Below are 15,329 nucleotides of genomic sequence, written 5' to 3' on the forward strand. Positions count from 1 at the left end.
GTCACTGAAAAGAAGAGATATTATATATAAAATATGTACATCATTTCGAACTCAAAAGTATCAGGAGTTTAAATGAACAGGAATTATAATAAAGACATGTAATTTTGCAGAGCTCTATTTTGATTCGACTTGTGCTCCAGATAAGTTACAAGTATTGTCGGTAGAGGGCAGTAAAAAAAAAAAAAGACAACCCTTAAAAAATAAAAACTGTACCATGAAAAGCAATTATGGTCAATGTTAAATTTATAGAAAAAATATCCAATATATTTGAAAAAATAATACGAAAATGTACAGTCCTTACTTTATTGGCATTGAAAGAACTATTTAAATCCAGAAAATTACATCCAGAAAGTGATACATAATACATGATTATTTGACTCTTTTGTATAAATGTTGAAACCTAGAGCTAAAAGATGATCACTTTTAAACAAAGTACAGTATCCTGCATTTACATGATGCACTATTCCTGTAGAACAGCCCATTCAGTTGGCAAAATTGTAAGAGAATGTATAAAATTGTTTTTTTTTCTTAACTTTTAAAGTAAACAGTGAATGGTTATTGCTATTTATTTGCACATAATCATTTAAAGAACTGTGCAAATATATCAAGTAAATTGTGATAAATGCTTTCATGAAGTAACCTGGTAGTTTTGAGAATGTCTTTTCTGTACAGTGAACAACTCATCCCAGTCTATATGACACACCTCTTGAGATGTTTCATCATACTTGCACATGCCCTCCAGCACATTCTAGATCCCACCCACAAACAACAATCACAGAAATATTTATTTCAATAGAATATTAAACATCCCAGCTCAAACTCCTCTCATTCTCTTCATCTTCGTTTTCTCTGCTCCACGTACTTCAACTTGTCAATGTCACTTTCATGATCAGCACCATTCGTTGATGCTGTGACATAACCGATTCAGGGCTCAAAGTCTCTGTAACTGATTGTTCAAAACATGGGGAGAAGAAAAAAGCTTTAAAAGTCCCTGTTAGTAGACTAATCCAGATTGGTCACTGGCAACAGCCACTGCAATGCAGAGATCTCCTGCTTCTTTCTGTAAGAGGTTGTGGGGATGAATCCTGGCAGCTGATTTTAAAAGTTCTCCTAGAAAAAAATTAAACTGTGCTATTGCTTCAGTTGGAGAATATGTTTCTGAGATGAGACTGTGCTCCAGCACAAGCAAGGGAAATAACACACTTTTACTTTACAAACACAAAGAAATCAGTGCATACTAATACAGATACTCGAATGCGGACACGCACATCTTGCAGTAGTGTTTCATGTCAGTAGCCCAAAACCCTCTTACTTTCATTTAGATTAAACTTAATCATTATTAGTCAAATAACTAATCATTATTATTAAGAATTAGTCAAAGACAAACACATCCCAATCCAAATATAGTGTTTTAACTTTCTTCAAACAATAGTCTTGCTTGTATTAATCGGGAGCCCAGAATAAAACGTGTTGAATGTTATAGAAGGAAAGTCAAAAGGCAGACAGCTTATTTACACCACTCATCATTGTGACTCACTGAAACCGCATCTCAACACCACAGTTAGTCGGTCAGGGAGACTGTAAGTCTTGTTAAATGCCGATACTGTAAATCCCACACATTTGGTTGTTAGTTTATGGGTTAACAGATCTGCGACGTGGTCCGCTCTCATTTCTGCAAGCCGCAGGACGGAGAGATTGAGATGTCAGACCCGCGTGAGGAAGTCCAGGCTGAGGGAGGCAGGGATGTGTATGGCTTCCAGAGTGAGCGCTGAAGGAGTGTAGGGGAAGAGCACAGGGAAGGTGTACTTTGTGTCCACCAGCAGTTGGTTGATTTCTATCCGATCTTGGAGGCGATTCTGCAGAAGAAAATAAGAATGTTAATCAGACATGCTTATAAAGAAGTCATTAATAATTATAAAACAATAATAATTTATTATACAAGCTTTTGAACGCCTGTATGTGAAAAAAAAATTCTGATGAATGATCAAATGCACTTGTTCAAAAAAAGAAGAAAGTCTAGATGAGGTATTAATGTAAACAGGCTGTCTTTAGTTAATGTGCAGGGGAATAAAAAATAAAATAAAATAATGAAATATATGCTAAAATATATGATCTCTACAGACTTTGTAGCATAAACAGAAGTAACAGATGAGCAGCAATCTATTTAAAAATACAATTAAAGTAAATCAAACAAAACGTTTAACAGTTTGGGGTCAGTAAGATAAAAAAAAAAAAAAAAAAAAAGATTCTTCAGTAAGGATGCATCAAAATTACAGTAAAGACATTTATTATGTTGCAAAAGATTTCTATTTCAAATAAATGCTGCTTTTTTAACTTTGAACTTTCAGGATCAAAGAATCCTGAAAAAAGTACCACCGTATTATGGTTTTCACAAAAATAATTAAGCAGTAAATTGTTTTCAACATTGACAATAATAAGAAATGTTTCTTAAGCACTGCAGCATCTTGTGACACTGAAGACTGGAGTAATGGCTACTGAAAATTCAGCTTTACCATCACATGAAAAAAATAAAATAAAAAATAAAAATAATAACAATATATATATATATATATATATATAAAAATTTCAGGGGGAAAATATTTATGGAGAACAAGGCAGACATGATTTTTAACGATAAAACAAAAACATCTATGTACAAAGACAGCATCGCAACCAATCATGCATGTCATTGGTCGTGGAAATACTCAAGCTATACTATTTAAAAATATATTAAAACAGAAAATTAAAAAACTTTAATAATATTTCTATAATTTATATATTAAATTAAACAAATATACCTTACTATTAATTAAACATTTAATTTTTTAATATTAAACTTTTTAAGTAGGAGTGTGTTCGGTAGGATATTATTTTTGCTGTGGTTATGAACTACTGAAATTTTAGTACACCCTAGCAAGTGTGTGTACATAGTTTTACCTGTATGTCTCTTATGAAGGACACAGTGACTCGTTCCTCAAACTCATTGAGTGGTGTGTACAAGTTCAGAATCTTCACAATCTGAGGTGAAGTAAATGCAAGATTTAGACAATGAAAAAATAAATAAATACAATTAATAAACAAATGTTGAATGCTAAATGAATGTTAAATGTCTACCTGCTGTAAGCTGAGGGCGGTACAGAGCGAACAAATGGCCTCTGCGTCTTGGGAGGTCTTCTTCTTCACCTGCAACAGCTGGGCGGCCTGGATAACAGGTTCCACGGTGGCTATAGTTCCACCATGGTGCAGATTCTTACCTCTCACCCATTCCTCCAACTGACTGATGTTGTACCTGAAACAATACCAGGGGACGAGATGGCCGTTACACTCATTAGACGTTCCTGAAGATATAACTAGGCCACGGATTGGCCTGAAAGCATCAAATGTGTACCTGAGCTGCATGCCGGTACTCCAGGAGCAGACGTCTTTGCGCAGCAGCAGGTTGTTGAGGGTCACTGCATTGATGGAGTAGAAGAGTTGGCGAACCATCTGCTGGCCGATCTCAGGGTCCAGGCCGTGGTCCGCCATGGTGGTGTAAAACTGTCCCAGCTGCCTGATCAGAGCCTGCAGCGTGTAGCCCGCCGGACCTCCACTCTCACAGTCCATACTAGAGGAGCGGTTCCTGTAGCCCATGGGCTTCACTCCGGCCAGGCTGGGGATGCTCTCGCTCTCAAGCATGGCAGATACTACCAAAACCAAACACACAAACATGTACTCCTTATGATATATCAGAATCTGCAAATCATTTCAATTTTTAACGTGTCTCTATGTACCCACCAATCATGGGTTGCATGATGTTCTCCGCCACTCTGATGAGCTGCTGATAGATCTGGATGGAAAGGTCACTCAGAACCTGCCGATACTCCGCAAGGTCAAAGTTCTTCAGGCAGTGCTCGTTCTGCTTGGGACTGTTCTGTGTCATAAACGCCTATGACAGGAAGCAACAGCAAAATCAAACCAAAGATTAGTAGACCTGGGACTTTAAAACCAGACTTTTGGTTATATGTTTTTTAAAAGTGGTAAATGGATCTAGCTCTTATTTTCAGCTGAAATCTTCATCGGACGATGCACCGTAATGAAAATTCTGGGCCGAAACCAAAAATTCTGGATGCACTTGGCCGAAAACCGAAGTCGAAAATGCTTTTTAAAAATTACTTTTCTTATTTTAAATTAGCTTTTTTTTTTAGGGTAGCGTCATTTTACCAGCGTTTCCCAGCACGGCTATATACCACACCATGTTACAGCACAGTAGGTCTATTGAAAACAGAAACAAGTATACTACTACATAGAAATTTCATGGCAGCACGTTATTTGAGGGAACTTTGCTTTTCCAATGAACATGAGCGGTACATGAGTGGAGCGTTCGTATGGGCCATGAGCAACTAAGCAAAGCGCACGTGCATATAGCGGAATATTGAGCGGTTCGTCAAACTGCGCAGTGATAACAGCGAGAGCGAGAGTGAGTGCTGAACACTGAAGGGCGGGGCGGCATATATTTTTGGACGTTTTTCTCTTTCGGCCAAAAAACGAAAATGCCATTTTCGGCTGATAATTTTCAGCAGCAAATATTTCGGTGCATCCCTAAAAATATTCAATAAACAAACATGCAAGGGAAAAAAACAAATGTAAAAAGACTGTGACATCTCACCTCATCCCCGCTGTACTGCTTCAGACAGTGCAGGAGTCGACTGGTATTCGCCAGCCAGAAGGAGGTCATCTCAAAGTCATCGTTGTTTTTCTGGAGAATGAATAAAAACAGGGATTAACAACCTATCATTATGAGCTTATACACTACCATTTAAAAGTTGGGATAGGCAAGATATATAAGGTTTTTGAAAAAAGTATCTTATGCTCACCAAGCCTGCATTTATTTTATCAGAAACAATAAAAACAGAAATATTGTGTATTGTAAATTTGATCAATTTAATGCACCCTTGCTGAATAAGAGTATTAATTTCATAAAAAAATCTTACTGACCCCAAACCTTTGGACGGTAGTGGGAGTGTGTTGATGTGATTGTATTCAATATACATACCTTCAGGACCTTTTTAATGGCATTGATGGTTGCAGTAAGGAGCGAATGAACTTTCTGGTCGTCGTTGATGTAGTCAGCATGACGAATGCACATGAAAAGGATGTAGGCCGGGAGGCAGGGGACAGTGGCCGACACGGCATTGGGCTTCATGTCTGAAGACAAGAGCTGTGTATTAATTACAACCATAGAACCTCCACATTCAAACGTGCCTGCATGCAACCACACATACCAGTAATCAAAGTCTTGACCAGCAAGGCCTCATCTTCTTTGTAGAACTCCAGCATGCCTTCAAAGTCCTTTTCTTTCCTTTGTATAGTGACCTGACGAGTCAGCTCTGGTCTGCTCCTAGTGGCCTGAGAAACTATAGAAAGAATAACAGCACATTAGCACAAGGCTCTACTAAAAGTTAAATGTTAAACACAGAGACCAAAGGTAAACATTTAACCTTCCAGCTCTTGCACTTTCTTCATATAGATCCTCAACTGCTTCTTTAACTTCTTCTCGTTCTTCTCCAACTTCTCAACAAGTTCCTTTAGATCCTGGAGAAAAATCATCACCGTCATCTTGAGTGAGCCAATAGTGTTGGATGCAATGATACTTTACGGCCCTTTTAGAATTAGTGGCTAGTAGTTTGAGGGCTCATTGAAAAATAATTGTCTTGTTTTCCAATAATAAAAAATTATATATATAAAATTAAAATCAACTTGTTTTAATAATAAATATATATATTATTTTTTATCAATTTAACATTTTTCAGAAGCAAAACTGATTGTGTAAAATTAAAATATTTTTAGAGGTTGTAGCTTGTATTATTTTTCAAATAGTTTATTTGTTTTAGCATAAATCTAACATAACTAACATAACTATGCCTAAAACAAGACCATCAATTGGCCAATAAAGTATGAAAAATACATTTCAAGTCAAAATATATTATCTGAAAACAAGTGTATACTATTTTAAGGATGTCTAGATAATTTTAGAGGAAAAAAGAAGACAAAAATGTTCTTTTTTAGATGAGCCCCCACCAGGTTTTCGTTGGTGAGGCGTGTGATTTCCTGCTGTATGCTGAACTCCACCAGAGCTTCAGGAGAAAGCGTGGAGAAGTGGTTCAGCACGTCCTGCTTCTTCTCCAGATTGTCCTTCAGCAGTTCGACCTGCGTGTGGAGAGCCTCTAACTCATCCTTGTGCTGTCGAGACTGTGTCTGCAGCTGGGCCTCCAGCAGCCTGAACACATTTAAACATGACATCCTATGATATAAGTGGGTGTAAACGGTATACATACTTCACTCTCTAACAGTTAGCCCTCAAAACATTTCTCAAAAGAGACAAAAATCTATATATGCCAAATTATCTTTTACTGATTGAAAAACATTGACATATACAGAGACCTCGAAACAGAAAAGCCAGTTAAAGCTGAAGGGAAATCAAAGAAAATTAAAGCACAACCTGGCAACTTGCTTTAGACCCTGGTATGCCAGACCAAGCTCCCCATCTTCATTCAAATAACCCCAGTCTTGTGCTTTACTGGCGTTCGAGTAACGGAGAGCCAAAGAGACAGAGAACAAGCAGCAGCAGACAGAGAGGAGAGAAAGGCAGAAGAGAAGAATGACAAGATGGCAGGGCCAGTTAGTTTAGCAAAGCAAGGCATGGCAGGTCACGGCATTAGTCTGTGAAGTCGTCAAGCACGAGGGCACATCTGACTTATCTGCAAGTAAAGAGGTCATGTAGCTGTTATGACTTGGATTATTTCTCATTTTAGTTTTTTAAGGTGAGCTGCCTGCCCAAGCAATATTTGTAAGGAGATGTGGCAATCTCAGGAAATGTGAAATGGAGAAAGGTAGGAAAAACACATAAATGAGAAATCAGAGCCCAGTCCTGAGACCACAAAGGACAAAAACGTATTCTTTCACATGTAATCAGCACCTCATCTAAAATCTGTCACTCTCTGACTCATATTGTTTCAAAAGACCACTTTAAAATTGTGACCGAGAGAAAAGTCAGAGCAGCCTGGGTGAATACTGAACAGATTTCAGGTTCAGGTTTAAGTGTACACTGGCCAAAGACAAAAAGATAAAAAACCAGAGATGAAAATTTAAATAGACTGTACTAAGGCACCTTTTTTTGAACACTCCTACATAGTCTCCAAAATTAACCCTCATTCATACCTGTCAACTATCCCGTTTTGGCCGGGAAAGTCCCGTATTTTACCCTTCTTTCCCGCCGTCTTCCCGTATTAGGATTTTCCCGTAAATCTCCCGTATTTTAACCTGCGTTATTGAAAAATAATAATACCCCGGGCGGAGGAAAAACAAAAAACATTCCCAATCTGAGCTCTGTCACTAGCCTCACGATAACTACAGGTACTGTAGGTGGCAGTTGTCGCGAGGTTAGTGTGTGAGGTCAGATGATGAGTGACAACGCGGGGAAAACAAAAAACAAACAAAAACAGAGTCGGATGATGGACGCTATGACAGAGCAAGGCACTGCCAAAAAACCAAAACCCTCATGTACTAATACCGTGATCAATGGGATAGCGAATTTACTTTTCTGAAGAGGAGCAGGGTGGGGGACAGTCACACGTTTTGTAAGTTTTGTAACTGCGACTTTAGCATCTCACACGGGGAAGGAATGATGTATGTCAGCACGAGAAAGGGTGTTTAGCATGGTACGAAAGATTGTTACAGAGAATAGGATGACGTTAGACAACAGAACTGTTTGCTCTACTCTCATGTAAAATTAACCACTCTGGCCCAGCCCACAAATACACTCCTTCCAAAACAGTTAATACAAAGTCTGCAACAAATTTGTTCAATAACTCACTAAAAGAGTAAAGAAAAGTTATGTGAAATGAAAAGAAAAACTGCAAATGAAAAGAAAAACTGTAAAAGAAAAGCAATATGAAATGAAAATAATGTGTGGAATGAAAATAAAATGTAAATGTAAAGACAAGCAATGTTAAATGAACAGAAAATATGCAAATAAGCCTTGCTCTTAATATATACCCTATATTACCACATAATAATAATATATATATATATACAGTATATATATATATATATATGTGTGTGTGTGTGTTTTCATTTAGGCTATAACACCTGTCTTAAAATGTAAGGGATACTGGAGCTTGGTTGGGTTGGTGGGACTGCTCGCGGTGGGCGCCGGAAAATTTCCCTTATTTTCAAATCCAAAACTTGACAGGTATGCCCTCAGTAAGTGCCAAATGGGAGAAAAATGGGCTTCAGTGAGTTAAAAAAAAAAGTACTTGTAGCTGGTCAGTAACTTTACAAGGAATTGCAACATAATAATTTGTTAAACTGTAAGACCAATCATCAAATATCCTCTCCAAACTTCACTTTTGCCCACTACTGTATAACTCAATTTATACCAAGAAATAATTGTTGTAGTCACTAAATAATTGCTTGGCTATCTTTATAAAGCTCACCTGAATTTGTTAGATCATTAGACATGATGCTGTAGTGCAACAAAATATAATAATATAAAAAATCTGACTGTTTTGCATGAAATAATGCTAAATAAAGTTTTGTGGCATAAAAATGTCTCCAACTCAACATGAGCCAGGGGTGGTCTATAAATTTGACAGAAAAATTTCAGGTAACTTTTACAGTTTTATAGCACGTGATTGGTAAACTAAGGTCCCGCAAACTAAGGTACACTGCTGAAAATGAAATTAGACAGCACGAAGAGCTGAATCAGAGAGCTGCTCTGGATCTTGCAAACGGTCAATACCACTGAATTCCATCTTCATTAAAAAAAAGACAAATGAGTACGTGGAGGAGAGCTGGTGTCACTTTAAAAGCTTTTCATTATGCAGATTGGACTGCCTTACTTCTTTGAATCAGGCACATTCACTATGTCCTCCGCGTCCACGGGCTTCTTGTTGTTGGTCCATTCTGATACATCATTGGAATTCTGTATGGATGAAACAAAGATATCAATAGGGAACAACAAGTCAATGTTTATAGTTGCTACATTTCAGCGACTCAATCTTATGGACAGGAAAATTATATCTGTGTGGGAGAAATATAACAGTGAGATCAAGAAAAAGAGCTTTCTTTCCGAGCGCAATCAATACTGACTCTGATTCGCCCACCTCAGCAGATTCAGACAGGCAGGTGGATATAAAGCCACTTTCACTAGCAGTGCAGGTTTTGCAAAGCTCAGACAAACTATCACTATTACACTCAACATTCGATGAATTTAAATTACTCTGAGCTCCATCAAAGCCCATTATATGCCATCTATCCCATGCAATGTCTCCATGTCTGATTGCTCCACTGGAGACTGATGGAATACTAATGGATTAGAAAGTCTTATATGACAACGACAGGCTAAAATAGCTCAATTTGGTAAGACAACAGCTGTAAAAAATGGATTAGAAGCCCTCAAGGGTCATTTTCAAATGTATAAATGCGTACGTCGACTGATGTGTGGGTAATGTTTTCAGACTCACAATGTGGTTTATGTTCTCTGACTGTTTCGTGGAGTTCACAATTTGGGTCTTAAGCATAAGGACCTCCTCCTTGCGCACATCCAGCTCCTCATTGGCTGCTTTGAGTTGATTGAGCAGCAGGTTGTAGCCCTCTTGAAGCTCATTGGACGAGTTGTTCTCGGAGGCCCTGTCGGCCACCGCTTTCCTCAACTCGTTCAAGTCATTCTTCAACTTCTTATTCTCCGTTTCGAGCTCTTGCCGCTGTAAGCAGAACAAATTTTATAAATAGAGTCTGAAATTCTGAAAGTCTGTATTTTGTACCACTTAAAGAATTGATTTTGATTAAAATCGATCAAAAGTGAGCCGAGGCAAGCCAGAACGTTTGTGTGTTTCTGTGAGATAAAGAAACTTTGAAACAGAAAGAGATGGACTCAAAAAAAAAAAAAAAAAAAAAAAAAATCAAGCATTGCAGACGGCAGTAATTCTATCCAGGTTAACCGAACGCCTTTAGCTAAAGCTTTGATCAGACGCAAGGAGTGTTTGAGCCCTGCAGAACAAGAACCATCAGCAATTATTATAAGCTCACAGTGCAATGCTGGGGCGCTTTAAGAAAACAAACAAATCAGTTATGTAATTCTACTGCCTTGAGCTTCACTTGAGCTCAGCTGCACAGCCACCAGATCAACATTTGGCTCTGGTGTTTGCATTCTTGTACTTTGTTCTCTGGTCAGAGTCAAACCTTTTAAACTGAGCACGCTGTTGGGGTTTCAACACACCCATGTGCTCAGATAAATAACTGATCTTAGATAAATAACTGATCTTCAGATATGACAGAGTTCCTAAAGGCAATAGACCTTCCTCTGAATAGACACCATATTTAATTTTACATCAGTGAAAACTAAGCTATAGAGGATTTATAGAATATACAGGAAAGACTCAGGAAATCATGTTTTGAGAAAATTAGATCTGACAAAAAACTTTAGCACACAAAAAAGCAAAATTTGAGTTCTTGTGTGTGGCTCCATGAGTAGTCCAAGAGTATATACATACATACATACATGCATATAAAACTGCTATTTTAGTATCATTCAGATACTATTATAGTTTTTATTAATATTTTTAATTACTTTTTATTCATTTTAATAAGTGTTAGTAATTTAGTTGTGTTTGTCATTTTTATAAGGTTTTTTTTTTTAAAGTCTATATAAAATAAGAAAGTACTTTTAAGGTTTAAAATTAGTTATTTTTGATTATTTATTTTAAGTTAATGTTTAATTTATTTAAAGCAACAAAAACATTTTTTTATGGTTTTAGCTTAAGTTAACTATAATAACCGTGATATATGCAGTATATAGGGATGGCAAAACATAATTGTAAAAATGTACGTATGTATTTGAATGAATGAATATATTTGCATTTAAGCATTTCTTAATATTACTTTCATATACATTCAGGTTTTAACTTACTACTTTTCACTTGATATTGTTTTGCTATCACGATTTAATCTCACATTATATGTTGTATTATCTTTACAACTTGGAGATAAGAACTTGATTCAAAATCTTTAAGGTCACAAGAGAATGTTGAAAATCAGATGTTTAGGCACTATAATAGAGCAAAACATGAAATTGCCATTGACTTCAATACAGTATTGTGATGTAAAATGCTATACTTAACGAATGCATTGATGTAACATTACGCAACTCAGAATGTGCCATCAGCACCATGCCTTGAAGGTACTCAAAAGATTTCAAGACAGCGCCACCTTTTGGTCAAAAGTTATAATTAAATTTCCAAAAATGATAATAATATTTGAATAAATCTGCCTATTAATCGTCCAACGTCTTAATCGATTCCTTGGGTCACGCCGAGGACATAGATACCAAGTTTGCCGTATTTGGCCAAACTTCCTGTCCGCCATCTTTGTTTTCTTTAAAACCTACTTTTTCAAACTCCTGCTAGACCGTTTGTCCGATTTTCACCAAAATCGAATCGTATCATCTCCAGACCGCGGTGACTAAAAGTTATGGATTTCGTGACGATACACAAAACCGTTTTCGTATATTGCAGCAACAAAAGTTTAGACATGCGGCCAAAATGACTATTCATCTCTGCAATGCCTTGACATATTGACACCAAACTTTGTGTGTGTCATTGTCACCTCACTCTGACCACAACACATCAATTTTATAACTGCACCACCTGATAATCCATTAAATCATATTTTTAGTTAATGTATATGACTTTTCAGCCATTTTGCCTAAATTCATCTTTAATGTCTTTAATTGCTCCTTGCAGCAGTTGGTCTGAAATTCCCAGCCATGTTGGCATATCTTCTCGTCTTCTTTGCGCTTGGTCCTGATAATGTCTGCTTGCAGCTAAATTTTTTCATTGCCTTTGCTTAAATTATTAATTACTTCTTGCTTATAATATTTCTGGCCAGAAAAAGTTTGACAGAGCATTGAAAAAAGTAATTTTTATTGCTTTCCTGCATTTGCCTCAAGGTTGTTAAAAGAGTTAACCTAACAAAGTGTTGAATGACCAAAAGAGAGATCGATTAAGAAATAAATTGTATCTAACAGACAGTATCAATCCTGAACATCCTGTCTATTCCACACAACCTTTTCATTTGAATCAAATTAAATATGTATACAAAGGCACATCTCAATGTTTGTTAGAAAATCAAAGTATTTAATAAAATAAAGAATTGAGTTGCTTTATGAAAGTAAAACTTATTCCCATGTGCCATCCTGGCATAATTCAGCTCTCTAAAAAAATCCTAGTCTCAACTTTTTGTAACGTCCCACTCACCCAGAGTTTAACAGGCAGCGTGACCAGCAGCAGCAGCAGAGCGGCCCCAGTGCAGAACAAATCAATGAGTAGCACTAAGACAGACATTTGACTAGCGAAGTGACCATTACTCTGAGTGGGGCTGACTCTTACCTTCAGACTGTTGTAAGCCAGGTCTGCATTTATATCCTCCTCTGACGTGGAGCTCCTGGGCTCATTGCCCTGTTAGATTAAAAAAAAAAAAAAAGAAAAAAAAAAAGATGTAAACACAAGCTGACTGATAAAGCAGAGGACCATGCTGTTGCAAGTACAGATGAGGGACCATCAGAAAAGATAACTGGAGTTTATGACCGGTCGGCTATGTTGCAACCTACATCCAAAATGTGGGAAGAGTGAACCTGAATGCCTGCTTAACAACACAAAGATCTGTTGCTACAAACATCCTGAGAGCAGGAAGAGAAAAGTATAAACACAATAACAATCAGCAAATATTGATTATTTAAGATTATTTTGATTAATGCATACATTCATTACCTTAAAGACCCTATCAAATGATTAGACGGTCAGTTTTCTTTCCTGTGTTGACATATTTCCAGTTAAGGCCAATGGACTTTTGATAATTGTCTTAAAATATATAGCTAAAAAAGAGAGTAATTATTATTATTTTATTTTGTACAGTATTTTATTTTACAATGTTTTTTATTTTCTATTTTTTGGTTTTGTTTGGTTTTATTTTCCTTTTTGTTTATTTGTTTATCTGTTTCATTGGCAACTGTGAGATGAGAATGAAAGCAAAGCAGACATGACAAAAACACATGCCTTGCGTTGGCTCAGTTCCTCTACTTTTTCTAGATTGGTCTGCAGCCTCTTTCTTTCCTGCTCCAGCTCTCGCACACGCTTCTGTAATTTCATGAAAACACTGAGGTCCATGGCGGCCTTCTCTATGCCCATGTCCTGCAGGAAGACAAATCATATTAATGCTCATCCTGAAGTACCTTTACACCCTTTACAAAACTTGGTCGGCAGATTCAGCCAAATAGCTTTACCTCCACCTGCTGGATGGTGTCATCAGTGTCTCCTGCCTCTGACATACTGATGGAGGGGTAGTTGGAGTCCGAGCCCAGGCTGCTCTGGTTAGAGGGGATCCTTCGGTGTCCGGGATGGAACTAAAGTGTGTAAAACCCATGTTAAAGGGGTCATATAATGGTGCATGCACTTTTACAAGTTGATTGTACTGAAATGTGTGTGGGCAGTGTCTGTACACAGCGATCATATAATGATAAAAATCCATCCAGTGTTTTTGTTTTAATCTCGTTATATGTTTTCCCCTGCCCCAAATCGAGCCGTTCGAGCCTGTGACGTCACAAGCTCGCACGCCCCTCCCGGGATTGACAGCCGCGTTTCAACACAGACCCGCCCTCGCTCATGAGGGAGCTGTCAATCATAGTCCGTGCGGACCGGCGCGGTCATTGTTGATATGCTGGAGCACTGTCTATGAGCAGAATGGCGTCTAAGCGATTGTGGTGTTCTGTTCTTGGGTGTAATAACGAACACAGTCATTTTAATGTTCCTAAATCCGAACCGCCGAAGACGCAGTGGCTGAGTTTGTTTTCGAAGGGAATATTCCCCACGAGCAACGTCAATGCTTTCATGTTTGCGCGAATCATTTCACACACCAGACTGCTTTATAAACGAGGAGGTATAAAGCTGGTTTTGCTAAGAAGCTGCTCCTGAAAGGATCGGTACCATCTATTCGTGTTCCTGCAGCTGCTCCAGAAGAACTGAAGTGAGTGTAACGTGTTATTAAACTTTATATTAATATTTATATTAATCCTTGTAAATCGCTAGCTGCACGCTTCACAATGAATTCGTCTAAGGTTTACACTCAGGGCACATTACGGCATGTTTTCTATGTATGACGTTCTCAATATAATGCATAATCCCACGTTTATACTGAACAACGTGTTATGGTTTTATGGTTATTGTGTTACAAACGGTGTACGCCAGAGCCGGCTCTGGTGTACGCATAGAACAGAGAGGCGGAGTCAGCAAAGCTCATGATCATTTAAAGTCATATACACTGAAACGGCGTGCTGAAAACAGAGCTGTTTTTTACCAGGTAAAATAAGTGTTTTCTTACAATACTAATGAGAATTTTTAATTAAAGTATATTACAAACTTTTAATTTAGACCCTAAAGAATCATATTAGCTTGTACAAAAATGGCATTATATGACCCCTTTAAAAAAAAAAAAAAAAAAAAAAAGTTCCAGAAGTTTAGACTCAGTCAGACTATTACCTTCATGGAGGACATGTCCTCCTGCAGGTTTTCGTATCTCTGCTCCAGTCTGGAATATTCTTTCACCAGGTTCTGATATCGTTGCCTCTCGTCGTCCAGTTCCACCTGCAGGCGGCTCTCTTTCTGAGATGCATCAACTGCCTGACCTGAGAGACACACAACACAGGCATTCATACACAGGAAATAAACAATGAGCCAGACGACTTGCTGCTCCCATTCATTCGTATTTTGCTTGTATCCACTTTCACAAGCTTGAGTATTTTTGTATTATGTGTGAACAACATATCTTTCTCATAATCTAGGTCTCTAAAGTATCTCAGGGTATGAAAAACCGAAACCCCTTTTGGTCCATTTTAGATGTGAGGTCTCTATTTTACATTCACACTACAGGTTTTGTGTAACCCATTTGACTTGAATATTATGTAATATAATATATTGATGATGATAATACACCTTTTGTTAATCTTCGGTTTGATTGATCAATAAAAGATCTTTATTACTCTGATGGAAGACCTTTGAGCGTCAATGTGTAGGTTACAATACGTTCTTCATTCTGTAATCTCAATAGAAATAAAACAAGGACCTTCTCTCATACTCTTCATTCACGATGCATATTATAACCGAAACAGCACTGTAGACTTGCATCAGATACTTCTCAACTGTACTCCAAGTTGTATATACAGTATGAAAGCCTCTAATCACATCCTTTGAACAGATTCTGAGAGAGCTATCAGGCGTATGGCCTGATAGTGATTTGAT

The 15,329-nt window shown here is 37.5% G+C and overlaps 1 protein-coding gene across 1 annotated transcript in view; it reads right to left on the reverse strand.

The window, feature by feature from the left end:
* Positions 1–283: 283 nt before the first annotated feature.
* myo5b (myosin VB) overlaps positions 284–15,329 on the reverse strand; it is a 57,301-nt gene continuing 42,255 nt past the window's right edge. Inside the window, exons 24-40 of the mRNA XM_056262995.1 lie at positions 14,571–14,716; positions 13,319–13,438; positions 13,092–13,226; positions 12,426–12,494; positions 9,504–9,743; positions 8,880–8,962; positions 6,479–6,556; positions 6,058–6,256; positions 5,478–5,571; positions 5,262–5,393; positions 5,033–5,184; positions 4,646–4,735; positions 3,775–3,925; positions 3,389–3,683; positions 3,115–3,289; positions 2,938–3,018; positions 284–1,856 (exon numbers count right to left, since the gene is read on the reverse strand). Coding sequence (XP_056118970.1) covers positions 1,704–1,856; positions 2,938–3,018; positions 3,115–3,289; positions 3,389–3,683; positions 3,775–3,925; positions 4,646–4,735; positions 5,033–5,184; positions 5,262–5,393; positions 5,478–5,571; positions 6,058–6,256; positions 6,479–6,556; positions 8,880–8,962; positions 9,504–9,743; positions 12,426–12,494; positions 13,092–13,226; positions 13,319–13,438; positions 14,571–14,716 — 2,393 coding nt within the window. The 3' untranslated portion in view covers positions 284–1,703. The remainder of the gene's footprint in view (positions 1,857–2,937; positions 3,019–3,114; positions 3,290–3,388; positions 3,684–3,774; positions 3,926–4,645; positions 4,736–5,032; positions 5,185–5,261; positions 5,394–5,477; positions 5,572–6,057; positions 6,257–6,478; positions 6,557–8,879; positions 8,963–9,503; positions 9,744–12,425; positions 12,495–13,091; positions 13,227–13,318; positions 13,439–14,570; positions 14,717–15,329) is intronic.

This window comes from Rhinichthys klamathensis, unplaced genomic scaffold, assembly GCF_029890125.1.
Source record: "Rhinichthys klamathensis goyatoka isolate OS25496 unplaced genomic scaffold, OSU_Roscu_1.1 h1tg000197l_1, whole genome shotgun sequence".
Classification (NCBI taxonomy): domain Eukaryota; kingdom Metazoa; phylum Chordata; class Actinopteri; order Cypriniformes; family Leuciscidae; genus Rhinichthys; species Rhinichthys klamathensis.